This window comes from Henckelia pumila, chromosome 4 (assembly GCF_033568475.1).
Source record: "Henckelia pumila isolate YLH828 chromosome 4, ASM3356847v2, whole genome shotgun sequence".
Classification (NCBI taxonomy): domain Eukaryota; kingdom Viridiplantae; phylum Streptophyta; class Magnoliopsida; order Lamiales; family Gesneriaceae; genus Henckelia; species Henckelia pumila.
Genome location: NC_133123.1, coordinates 29,400,899 through 29,412,852, shown reverse-complemented (window position 1 = coordinate 29,412,852; position 11,954 = coordinate 29,400,899). Strand labels below are relative to the sequence as shown.

The following is an 11,954-nucleotide window of genomic DNA, read 5'->3' as shown; positions in this document are numbered from 1 at the left end:
CAAATAAGTTTTAAAATCAGATCTCGACTGCTACTAAGTAAAATAGATACTCGATATCAAATTATATGATTGTCACAAATAGGAGTGCAATCGAGTCGAGTATCATACTACTTGAGCTCGAGCTCGACTCATATTTGACTACTCGAACTCGAGTTCGAGCTCGATCGAGTAATTAATTTCGTACTCGAGCTCGACTATAGTTCGAGTTACTCGAGCTCGAGCTCGAGCTCGAAAAATAAATCAATAAATATATATAAATAAATAATATATGAATAAATAAATAAATAAAATATTATATTTATATATTTATATTATATATATAGAGTTCTTTTATGTTGCCCAACACTATATGCCACTTCATGCCCACCATGTACAAGTCAACTCATCTATTGTATCGGTCAACTCATCTATTGTACATGGTGGGCATGAAGTGGACATATAGTGTTGAACATCATAAAAGAACTCATATATGTATATATATATATATTTATATTATATATAGCTCGATGTATGTTCGAACTACTCGAGCTCGAGTCGAGTTTTGACCGAACTATTCGCGAGCTACTCACGAGTAGCTCGGCTTGTTTGCACCCCTAGTAACAAGAATCTATCTTTGATAAGTTCAAGAGACATTATGATAAGGATTTATGATATAGAAAACTCACATAAGCTCAAGAGCCATGTTTTTTAAGGCACATATACCGTTCTATATATATATATATACATATATATATATGAGTTTCGATCACATAAGCAACTACCATGACAACTACGTGAGCAACAGCTGGCGTGACAATCACTCATTGGATGTACAAGATGTCACGCCAGCTGTTGCTCACGTAGTTGCCCATGTGATCGAAACTCTATATATATATATATATATAAAATATAATAATGGAATACAATGAAATATAAAACTCTCTACTCTCTAGCTTATCTTCACCTAATGGACTCAAATACAATCCCAAAACCTCGTATTTTTTAGCTCATTTAATTTAATATTAATTAGAAAATTATAGGACAAACTACAATTTTGATATTGTATATTTATCATTTTGCGATTTCAATTCTCTATGTTTTCATATTTCAGATTTAGTCATGTATGTTATGATTTTTGACAATTTTAGTTTTTTTTTCTTCGAAAATGCTTACGTGATACTATACACGTAAGCTCCACATCAGCACTTCATTGGTGTCACATCAGCGCAACGTCGGAAAAATGATTAAAATTGCAAAAAAAAAAAAACAAAGATATCGAATTAAAACTGAAATATGAAAATATAGAGAACTGAAATCACAAAATGACAAATATGCGTTATCCAAAAAAATAATTTTCCAAAAATTATATAATAAAATAAAATAAAGCGATATAACCAGATGAAATAAAAAAAAAATTACAAAAGCATTGAAAAATACACTGGACTTAAAAAACAATTGCTAAAGAATGATTTGAGAACGACAGTTGATGAAGATTCACATACATATGTTGTAATGAATTATTTTATTATTACTGCCATATTGCATGTGATTCTTTATTATTTTGTGAGTTCACGGAGGTGAAAAGGGCCAAAAAAAAAGGGACGGAGGGGTCAGCCGTACGATAAAGCTGTATATATTCCACGTCAGTCCTCGGACTATCCTAACATTCTCATTTCTCCATCTTTCTGCAACACCCAAGAATCTTCTTAGATCTCCCATGGTGTCGGTCCCCGGAACATGGCTTCTCACACTCCAGACCCCCGTTTCTTCCTCTCAAGGTTTGATCTTTTCTTCTTCTTTTTCTTCTTTTTTTTTTTTTAATTAGAGATCTAGTTATCCATTTTTGGTTTGTTTTGATTCATTGTATATGCAGGTGGTTTGGAATATTCCGGCGAGATTCGGTCCAACCTGGCAGCAGCGACGAAGGTGATGACAATCAAGTCTCTGGTGGCGCAGGTGAATGTTACGCATGCAGTACCCAACTGGGAGCCCCGGTTTTCCACTCCACCAGCTGCGACAGGGCGGACAAGCCGGAGTGGGAGGCGTCGGCCGGCTCTTCCTTAATCCCGATCAGAAACCGGCCGAGCAAAGCCAGAAACACCCGGCCCGACTCCGGCCGACTCAGAGCATTCGGAAGAGTGTTGGACCCCAGGGGCAAAGGCGTGCAGCGATGGAACCGAGCGATTCTGTTGGCTCGTGGGGTGTCGCTGGCGGTGGAACCTCTGTTCTTCTACGCTCTGTCCATCGGACGCGGCGATTCTCCGTGTCTGTACATGGACGGCGGTATGGCCGTTATCGTGACGTTGCTGCGTACCTGCGTCGATGGGGTCCACCTTTTCCACTTGTGGCTGCAGTTCCGGCTGGCTTACATCTCCAGGGAGTCGCTGGTCGTCGGCTGCGGGAAGCTCGTTTGGGACGCACGCGCCATCGCCGCTCACTACGTGCAGTCCTTCCGGGGTTTCTGGTTTGATGTTTTTGTGATTCTTCCCATTCCTCAGGTGACACATTCACTTCAATTACCAAACCAAATTATTAATTTATCTATTTACGTCACAAAATTTTATGTTGATGATGTTCATGGTGCTTATCGCAGGCTGTATTTTGGTTGGTGGTGCCAAGATTAATCAGAGAGGAGAAAATAAAGCTTATAATGACAATTCTCTTGCTGATCTTCTTGTTCCAGTTCCTCCCCAAGGTATATCACAGCATATATCTGATGAGAAGAATGCAAAAGGTGACAGGCTACATCTTCGGCACGATTTGGTGGGGTTTCGGCCTTAATCTTTTAGCATATTTCATCGCATCTCATGTGAGTACTGCTATACATATACTCATAAATGCTCAATTTCTTGAAACATATGCATCTCTTGTTGTGGTTTAATTCAATCTATTTACAGGTCGCGGGTGGATGTTGGTATGTTCTTGCAATACAGCGTGTAGCATCTTGCCTGCAACGTCACTGCCCCCGACCCAATTCGTGCAATCTACGTCTGTCGTGCTCTGAGGAGATTTGTTACCAGTTTCTACTGCCTTCGGGTGCTGTGGCGAATCCGTGCGGGAATAACACCACCGTGGCGGTCAGAAAGCCCTTGTGCTTGGATGTAAATGGACCTTATCGTTACGGGATATATGGATGGGCTCTTCCTGTAGTATCCAGCAACTCTGTTACAGTCAAGATTCTTTATCCCATTTTCTGGGGGTTGATGACTCTTAGGTATATAAAAATAGCTCGAAAATTAGTTCGTTCTGCTGTCCGTTGCACTCGTGACATGTTGGTATTTGTTTTGCAGCACTTTTGGGAACGACTTGGAACCAACGAGCAACTGGTTGGAAGTAATGTTTAGTATATGCACTGTGCTGAGTGGATTGATGTTATTCACTCTGTTGATAGGAAATATTCAGGTGATTGTTTTATCAATCATGAATTTGGCAATGATGGATATTTAACTAAATCATCGTACCGTGTTGGGATTGTATTTAGGTGTTTCTGCACGCGGTTATGGCGAAGAAGAGAAAGATGCAACTGAGATGCCGAGACATGGAATGGTGGATGAGAAGAAGACAATTGCCCGCGCTACTCAGGCAAAGAGTTCGACGCTATGAACGACGGAGATGGACGGCTTTAGACGGTGACGATGAGATGGATTTGATTTCCTACTTGCCAGATGGGCTTAGGAGGGACATTAAACGATTTCTCTGCCTTGATCTGGTTAAAAAGGTACTGTAAAGGGTTCTACTTTTTTTTTTTTATGTATTTGGTAATATAAGATGTTAAGTTCATAGATAAAGAAGCTCGAGTTTTGGCCATCTTTAGGTGCCTTTGTTTGAGAGCTTGGACGATCTCATTTTGGACAACATATGCGACCGTGTTAAGCCACTTGTTTTCTCCAAAGGCGAAAAGGTATGAAGAGACTACTTTATGTACCATGTCGATTGAGGGGGATTTTTTCGATACTATTTATGTGGTGCAAAGTCTCATTTCACGATATTATGAACAATTATTAATAGATAAAAAGAGAGGGTGACCCTGTGCAAAGGATGGTGTTCATCGTGCGTGGCCGTGTAAAAAGCAGCCAAAATCTCAGCAGAGGGATGGTGGCTACAAGCCTGCTAGAGCCCGGTGGATTCTTTGGGGACGAGCTTTTGCATTGGTGCCTTCGCCGCCCTTTTATAGACAGACTTCCTGCTTCTTCTTCAACATTCACCTGCATTGAATCGGCCGAAGCATTTGCTCTGGACTCCAAAGATCTTCGCTACATCACGGACCATTTTCGTTACAAATTCGCCAATGAGAGGCTCAGGCGAACCGCGAGGTACTATTCCTCTAATTGGAGGACATGGGCTGCTGTTAATATCCAGTTGGCCTGGAAGCGTCACATGCAGAGGACCAACCATTTCGCGCTTAGTCCAGCCAGCGGCGATGGTGACAGGCGGCTTCGGCGGTACGCTGCCTTCTTTATGTCGATTCGACCGCATGATCATCTGGAATGAGAGCAACTTGTTCAAGGCTCAGGGGCTAGCTTTCTGTATTATTTCATCTTGTCTGCATTGATTAATTGATTCAGAAGTTTATTCTAAGGGGATGTGTTGTAATTATATGTTGTGAAATGTGATGGCATCAATCCTCCCCATTAATTTGTGTGTGTAAGGATGTGCTGCTTATGGAAGCAGTTGTGTGCACTTCATTTTTGGATGGAGTTTTCAATTATCAAATCTCATATAATTTGGTTTGTGCCTTTGTCACAAAACATAGATCACTTTTTTAAGATCACATTTGGATAGAAGGATTTGAAATTCATGAATTTCGATTATATTTTATGGTTAAAAAATGAAACAATAGATCATCAAATCTTATATACATCATAGTAGGGTGATCACATTTTTTCAAAAACCGCCCGAACCGACCATCCCACACCGCCCCGCACCGTCGTATTTCATTTTTTGAAATAACCGCGGTTTTAAAAAAAAATAAAACCGCCCCGCCGCTATGGTTCGGTTATAATTTTTGGCCCAAACCGCCTCGCACCGCACCGCCGTGGATAGTGGTATTTAACTAGGGTTATATTTATAGAACATTGTATATACATTATACACAATAGATTCGGTTTTATGCCGCCTCCATTATCTTCTCTCCCAACTCTTCTTCAAAAAAATTTCCCCTCTTTCTCTCTTCATAATCTATATTTACTACTTCTCTATACAAATATTAATCATCAACTTGCCTAAACATATTATAGTTGATTAACTTTATTTTGTCGCTTGATTGTTATTTTATTTAGATTTATTTTGTTTATTATAGTTTTCATTCATTATTCTAATAATTTGAATAACTTTATTTTTTTTTCATTTTACCTATCATTAAAAAACCGCGAACCGACCGCAACCGCCTAAAACCGCCGAAAACCGCGAAAACGATTTTACATATAAAACCGCAACAAAAAAATTATATTAAAACCGAACCGCAATTGGCAATTCGGTTTGAATTTCTTATGAAAAAACGCCAAACCGCACCGTGATCACCCTTATTTACACATATAAATTAGAATGTAATTCAAAATTTCAAATGATTTTCATTATTAGTTAGACTTGAAATTCACCCTAATTAACATGAAATACTATATAGTCATGAAAAAAATGGATTTGAAACTCATGGTGTATTTTTCTAAATAACAAAAACACATTTAAAATCCATATATCTGAAATATTTCAATTCACGCACAACCAAATGAATTTGCTATCACGATTTATTATTACTTAACAAATAGATCACTTCTAGATCACTTCTATTTTTAAAAAAAATAAAGAAAAAAAAAATAGATCACTTCTGCCGTCAATTTGACAAGCAAATCTTTCGAGAAAACCGTAATAATTAGAACCGTAAAACAGGTCAATCTAAAAAACCCAACACATCAATTTGTCATAGTTGAATGGGCTGATCCGATGGAACTGACCCATTTTAACAGCTCTGTAATCCGAGTCTTAAATTGTCTCCAGCGTCCCAGACTCGTATTTTGGATGCTTAATATTTTTTGTCTATGTTGATATTTGTTTATTCATTAGTTTAGAAATATTAAATTATATTTAAATTTTTTAAACATATTTCACTTGAAAAAAAAAAATCGATAATCCAAATCAAACTGAATCGACAGAATTTAGATTTGAACAGAGACACATAAAAAAATGAATGAATTAAACTTATTTTTTAAACTGATTCGGTTTGAGTCGAACCAAACAAAAATTTAGGTTTAGTTAAAAACCAACCAAGACCTAAATGTTCGTTTGATTTGGATTATTGATTTAATTTTGATTTTTCCCCCGAATGAAAGGTATTGTTTATTTTTAAATATAATTTAAGAGTCCAATCTATTCATAGTAACTTGTTAGAGTCCTGGTTAGACCATGAAATCTAATAAAAGTGTTTTAACTTGACTAGAAAACGTTCATCTAACCAATATATAATAAATAAACTAGAAGGGACCTTGTGTTGCACAACGATTTATTAGCCTCTAGCTTCAATAACTTGACAAGATTATTTTTCATCTCAAGATAGTGCAATATATTTGAGGTAATTTTCTAAAACTCTCGATGCATGTTTTAGTTTATTTTTTCAATATATGCAATCATCCAAAACATATTTGAATGTGAAATAAAAAAATTAAAATTCCACTCCGCCCATGGATTTGATAGAAACGATTCCCAGCACTATTTCCAATCATCGATCAGTATGTAATGACTTGACCAAATAATTATATGTTTAATATAATCTCGAGATAAAGAAAAGGTTAAAAGGGTTCCCATGATTAATAAATAAACGTGCACGCACACACACACATACCCGTTGATGCGGCAACATTTTCTCCCAAGTTTAAGGTAGCCTGGATTGTGGATTAAAAATTTTAAAAAAAAAAAAAAAAACCTGAAACACCAAATATAGCACAAAATCTTTGCTCCTCTTACCTCATCTGGTCATGAGCCCATTCATCTCCTTATTGTGGCCCCCTTGAGAAACAGCCTCTGATTTTCAAGAGGGCCCTCCATTTATGCATTTTCTTGATTCTTGGACCAAATTTTGGTGGCGTTTGATTCACTGTGGTCGATTCAAGAATCCATCTTGAATCAAACCGTAAGACATCTTTTTTGTGCTGCTTCGATTTGTTTGGCATTGTTGGAGCGTTTGTTTGTGTTTTCGGGATTTTCTTCTTGATCGTCTATGTTGCGACCTCAGACTAGTCCCGCGATCTGTGTAGGCCTCTCGCTCGATCAAGGAGCGGACAGATGGGGCTGAAGTTTTCAAGACAAGAGGAGCAGCAAAGGGTTGAAATTGTGAATCAGAAACATGTCCAGAATCGACTGGTGGATTGTCTGTGGAGAAATTACATACGAAATTTGGTGTCGAAGAAAAGGAGGAGAATGCTAGTTGCCGGCTATGATCTTGATATGACCTACATAACTGACAGATTATTAGCGATGTCGTTCCCCGCAGAACGTATGCGAGCCGTGTATCGTAATCCTCTGTGGCAAGTAAAGTCTGCGCTGGAAATGAGACATTCTGGTCATTATAAGGTATGCATTATATATATTCAGAATCAGTTCTAAAAAAATGTCGGAACGATATCATTTACGTTAGTCTGATGTTTGATATATTAAGGTGTATAACTTGTGCATAGAAGAAAATTACGACGCATCCCATTTTGAAGGCCGTGTGGAGAGATACCCGTTTGATGATAACCATGTTCCTCCGATTTCAATGATCAAGGCCTTCTGTGAAGATGTACATTCTTGGCTGTCTAGGGATCCAAAGAACATTGCAGTTGTGCACTGCATGGTAAGCAGAAATCTCTACTTCTTTTCAGTCATATTAACACGACATGATTCCATATATCAACTACATAGGACGGTGTGAAATACCTACTAAATCTGTAATATTTCCTCATCTAAAACACTAGTTTTTCGGATGTAGTGTTGGGTTGGGAATTCAACAGTTCAGTCATTTCGAAATGAAACAGAAACGAAACAATTATAGACGAAACTTGGTGAGAGTTTTCTTTATGGGTTTTCGATTAATTTATGTGCAGGCAGGAAAGGGACGAACTGGGCTAATGGTATCTTGTTATCTGGTTTACACTGGCATGTCAGCAGAGAAAGCTATGGAAGTATATGCAGAGAGACGTACCACAAATAATGAAGGAGTAAGTTTTCTTGGTATATTGAAGTGGTCGAGTTCTTTATGAAATCTTAGAAGGAACCAAAAGAAAGCGAGCTTGGCAATTATATTATGGAATAATTCATATTGTTCGAAAAAAGATATGGTTACAATTAAGCACTAGTGACACAGTAAATCCTACTTCATTGGATATTTTTTGATTCTTTACGCATTGCAGGTCTCAATACCAAGCCAACGTAGGTATGTTGGATACTGGGAAAAGTTACTTTCTCTTCCCAGAGGAGTTGACTTTGGTCAACTTCATGTCAATTTACCTAAACCGGGTGGAAGAGAGTTACAGCGTATTCGATTATATGACACAAAGAACATTGATCAGATCTTTGTGGTGGTCTCTGAGTTGCAAGAGGTACCTGCACTCCAAAGAACATTACCATTTTGGCTGGATCTAAGCTCTTATCATGTTTTCTTGTGTTTTCATTTATTCAACCTTTGACATGCAGACTCCTGGGCAGCGGTATTGCCCTCCAGCGGAAATCTCCAAGAGCTGTTGCAGAAAAATTAGAAAAAGTTACGAAAGACCAAATATCTCTCGATATTATTACTCATTTGTCGAGAATGAAGGACAGAAAGAAGCAATAAAGCCTCGACTGGTAGCTCAAATGGACACCGAAAGGTCCATAATTTACCAAAAGAATTGTCTTGGTTATGATTATGAGAAACAAGTACAAGTAAGATTTCCTGATATTTTTTTAAATGGTCAACTGTTTTGGCACTTGAATGCCACAAAACTGATTCATTTTGAGATTCGAGCAGATTAGAGGAGATATTCGAATAATTTTCTATGAAAAACTAATTGGAGGGCGTCTCTTCTACGCTTGCTTCAACACAGCTTTCATTACTAGCAGTTTGTTGCAGGTACCTTCTTCACCGGCACTTCTTAGATTCCCAACAGACTCTAATATTGACTGAAGGTTTGTGATGTTTCTGTATCAGTTCACTCTTAGAGATTTAGACAAAGTTGGAAAAAAAGGCAAATCAATCTGTGGTTCTTCATTCTGCTTGGAGCTCTTTTTCGGTCCATCAAACGCCAACAGCTTGCTTGTGCCTTCATCAAGTGCCTGACTTAGATTATATTCAATATACCAGATAATTGGATTGCAACAGATTTTTTTCCCAGTGCCCTCCCTGTTTAGAGGTTTCTAATAATCAGAATAGTCATCAGAATTTATTGGAATTATCACAGTCCATTCCTGTAAATTACCAGTCTTTTTGTCAATTTTTTTTAGACAGAATGACTTTTGGAATGGCTAGAAATGTTGGAAAGATATACCTGGGAACCATATCCAAGAATTCAAGACACAATTTTATTATCCACAATTTACACACTGAAACTTTAATTAAAATTCAATACAGTTTCTTAGTACTCTTTCACACTTTTTTTATTAAAGTTAAACAACTCTGACAACTAAATAAGTGTAATGCGTTGCATTAATGGAATGATTACAAAACAACCACCACAGTGTAAGTATTAGCTATGGGGATCAATAGTAGAAATTTATGAGGTACCTGTTTGAAGCCTGTAGTCATAATTATTTGACACTTCTACAATACGACATCAGTGCAAGGAGCCGATAAAAGGCCATTAGAGTTTTGACATTGTCGTGGTTAACTTCCTTGCGGCAAATTCATTAGCAATACTCAAAGCACTATTACTGTGGCGCAGATAAAACTCGGCTAGTAGGATCTGTCGCTCTTCTTCTGTTAGATCCCCATGGCAACCCTACACCATAAGTTTAAAAACAAAATGAAAGATAAATAAAAGACGTTCGAGATATTACAGGATAAAAATGTTCATCAGACAGCTCAATATTTTTTATGGTAATAATTTTAGCCAAGCAAATGGATTGCAGGAGAAAGTGACATTACCATCCGTAAAGTCCTGTCGCGTACAGCCTGGTGCATAACAAGTCCAGCAGCTACAGAAACATTGAATGAATCTACCATGCCTCTCATTGGAATACTGCAGTGCACATCTGATAGCTCCAGAGCATCGGCGCTTATACCCCTGAAATTAAACCAGAAAAATGGTGTGACGTTCAATTAAAAAAACAAGAGTTTATGAGGTGAAGCACTTTATTCTCATTATAAATAAAAAAACTAATTACACATATAAATGCCACAAAGCTGGAGGGTAGAAAAGAAATACTTGAGTTCATTTCCAACGACTATTGCGGTGGGACATGACCAGTCAATGTCGTAGACAGATACCTGGAGAAAGTTCCAACTGTTATACTATGTTACTGAAAATTTAAATAATTTCTTTCCATCAAAAGCAAGATCAAAATTGTGACAGAAGACAAATTGACATTTATCACTTAAATGTACTCATTTATACCGTATCGATCCCCAAGTAAGTTGTGGCGATTCTATAACCGCGTGATTTTAGAACTCCAAAACACTCTTTGACAGAACCCCAAAGTTCAATGTCCAACCATTTTTCAGCTCCCATGCTAACATGTCGGTTGTCTCTATATCTACATCATAGACAAGATAGTTTTATAAGGGGAAGCAGCGACCGCGAATCAAGGACAACTTTTTATTACACAAATCTGAAGTTAATGGTAAATTATTGAATGAAAGTTCTCATGTTACGGGGTGGATTCACATGACTTAAGTTCATTAACTCCGAAAAAAATATATGCAAAATCCAAGCATCCGAAGGACGACTAAGCAAACCACTGGCTTTTAATAATTAAAGAGAATTTTTTGCTTCAAGCAGTGGTGCACCTTCTTGAGTTGCCACAGGACACAACATGGACAGACTGAAAACCAAGGGCATCCGCAGATCGAAAGGCAGCCGATACATTGCCAAAATCAGTTAATCCTTCAACCACCAAACACACAGAATAGGTGCGGTTATTCACCGCATTCCTAAACTTCTCCTTTCTGACGTCCATTATATAAGGATCCATAGCTTCCAACACTTCAGTACTGCTTAAAAATCCATCCCCTGCTTTGAATCTATTCAAATACGGAAACCAGCGACTCTCATGCTCACGATCATTTTCAAACCGCCGTTCCAGCTTCATCAATCTTAAAACATCGTCCTTGTTTTTCGAAAGCAACTCCTCCACATTATCCTTATTCGAAAATTGAGGCAGTTCCGGGGTCTCTAATGAACAAGCGCCACTCACACAACCAAAGCTTCTGGAAAGTGAAGAGGACTTGTGAGTTTTGAACCTAAGCCCTACATTAACGGGAAAAAAAAATCAAAACTTGGTTCAAATAGCACAAATTCAAAACCTTAAAAACACACACATTCATAGGATGTTACCGGTATGAAGTCGAAGATGGTGAAGGGTGATTGAATTGGGTATAAATGTTCTGAATTCCACGAATGAAGCCGTAGAACGGATTAGGGTTTTGCAGCTGCTCATTTGTCTCGAGAAACATACACAGGCCGGAGTCAAAGTGGGAGTGAAGAAGAGGCGTTTTTTTTTAACAAAAATAATAAATAATAATTATTATTATTAATTTATTTTTTTTTTTTTACAAGCAAGCTGTAAATCAAGCGAAAAAAAATCCATTCCCCCGACAAAAGGATAAAAGATCAAGAAAAACAATAGCAACTAAAGAATGGGCGACTCGATTAGCTGATCGTCAAATTAAATTATATTATAATTTATACATTATACAAGATATAAATAAATAAACGAATAAATTCATCAAATATCAAACAATTTTTCCTCAAAAAAAAATCAAATAATTCTTCTAAGTAAAGAAAAATCTAAATGAGAATTATAGAGGCCAT

At 37.5% G+C, this 11,954-nt stretch overlaps 3 protein-coding genes across 8 annotated transcripts; 2 read left to right on the top strand and 1 right to left on the bottom strand.

The window, feature by feature from the left end:
* Positions 1 to 1,602: 1,602 nt before the first annotated feature.
* LOC140863164 (cyclic nucleotide-gated ion channel 2) lies at positions 1,603 to 4,790 on the top strand. The gene is made up of 8 exons (XM_073266374.1): positions 1,603 to 1,757; positions 1,853 to 2,477; positions 2,573 to 2,788; positions 2,877 to 3,193; positions 3,270 to 3,381; positions 3,461 to 3,697; positions 3,794 to 3,880; positions 3,988 to 4,790. Exons 1-8 carry the CDS (start codon positions 1,717 to 1,719, stop codon positions 4,468 to 4,470), a joined length of 2,118 nt encoding a protein of 705 aa, XP_073122475.1. The 5' UTR covers positions 1,603 to 1,716; the 3' UTR covers positions 4,471 to 4,790.
* Positions 4,791 to 6,941: 2,151 nt separating this feature from the next.
* Positions 6,942 to 9,272, top strand: LOC140894735 (phosphatidylinositol 3,4,5-trisphosphate 3-phosphatase and protein-tyrosine-phosphatase PTEN1). 3 transcript variants are annotated; one of them, XM_073303333.1, is made up of 8 exons: positions 6,942 to 7,102; positions 7,227 to 7,542; positions 7,628 to 7,804; positions 8,055 to 8,168; positions 8,361 to 8,549; positions 8,644 to 8,871; positions 8,957 to 9,058; positions 9,137 to 9,272. In XM_073303333.1, the coding sequence occupies exons 2-8, from the start codon at positions 7,255 to 7,257 to the stop codon at positions 9,263 to 9,265; spliced, it is 1,227 nt and encodes a 408-aa protein (XP_073159434.1). In that variant the 5' UTR covers positions 6,942 to 7,102; positions 7,227 to 7,254; the 3' UTR covers positions 9,266 to 9,272. The 3 variants fall into 3 exon arrangements, with proteins under 3 accessions (XP_073159434.1, XP_073159433.1, XP_073159435.1); XM_073303332.1 differs by having other exon boundaries at positions 6,942 to 7,542; XM_073303334.1 differs by lacking the exon at positions 8,957 to 9,058 and having other exon boundaries at positions 6,942 to 7,542; positions 9,059 to 9,267.
* On the bottom strand, positions 7,942 to 11,755 carry LOC140894736 (uncharacterized). Of its 4 annotated transcripts, none has more exons than XR_012153920.1 (8): positions 11,478 to 11,755; positions 10,931 to 11,350; positions 10,539 to 10,677; positions 10,350 to 10,411; positions 10,070 to 10,208; positions 9,710 to 9,923; positions 8,631 to 8,687; positions 7,942 to 8,553 (listed from the first exon to the last, which is right to left on the bottom strand). XR_012153920.1 is itself a non-coding variant. In XM_073303335.1 (6 exons), the coding sequence occupies exons 1-6, from the start codon at positions 11,578 to 11,580 to the stop codon at positions 9,786 to 9,788; spliced, it is 1,041 nt and encodes a 346-aa protein (XP_073159436.1). In that variant the 5' UTR covers positions 11,581 to 11,694; the 3' UTR covers positions 9,486 to 9,785. The 4 variants fall into 4 exon arrangements, 1 of the variants encoding a protein (XP_073159436.1); XR_012153918.1 differs by having other exon boundaries at positions 10,931 to 11,390; positions 11,478 to 11,694; XR_012153919.1 differs by having other exon boundaries at positions 8,552 to 8,687; positions 10,931 to 11,390; positions 11,478 to 11,694.
* Between the last annotated feature and the right edge of the window lie 199 nt (positions 11,756 to 11,954).

Excerpts from the sequence above, each read along its gene's own strand:
- LOC140863164 (XM_073266374.1), top strand. The coding sequence starts at position 1,717 with ATGGCTTCTCACACTCCAGACCCCCGTTTCTTCCTCTCAAG. Across the intron at positions 2,789-2,876 it reads CATATTTCATCGCATCTCAT|GTCGCGGGTGGATGTTGGTA; the intron begins GTGAGTACTGCT and ends ATCTATTTACAG. Across the intron at positions 3,194-3,269 it reads TGGGGGTTGATGACTCTTAG|CACTTTTGGGAACGACTTGG; the intron begins GTATATAAAAAT and ends TTTGTTTTGCAG.
- LOC140894735 (XM_073303333.1), top strand. The coding sequence starts at position 7,255 with ATGGGGCTGAAGTTTTCAAGACAAGAGGAGCAGCAAAGGGTTGAAATT. Across the intron at positions 7,805-8,054 it reads TTGCAGTTGTGCACTGCATG|GCAGGAAAGGGACGAACTGG; the intron begins GTAAGCAGAAAT and ends ATTTATGTGCAG. Across the intron at positions 8,550-8,643 it reads TGGTCTCTGAGTTGCAAGAG|ACTCCTGGGCAGCGGTATTG; the intron begins GTACCTGCACTC and ends TTTGACATGCAG.
- LOC140894736 (XM_073303335.1), bottom strand. The coding sequence starts at position 11,580 with ATGAGCAGCTGCAAAACCCTAATCCGTTCTACGGCTTCATTCGTGGAA. Across the intron at positions 11,391-11,477 it reads CCATCTTCGACTTCATACCG|GGCTTAGGTTCAAAACTCAC; the intron begins GTAACATCCTAT and ends CCGTTAATGTAG. Across the intron at positions 10,678-10,930 it reads TCCTGTGGCAACTCAAGAAG|ATATAGAGACAACCGACATG; the intron begins GTGCACCACTGC and ends TCTATGATGTAG.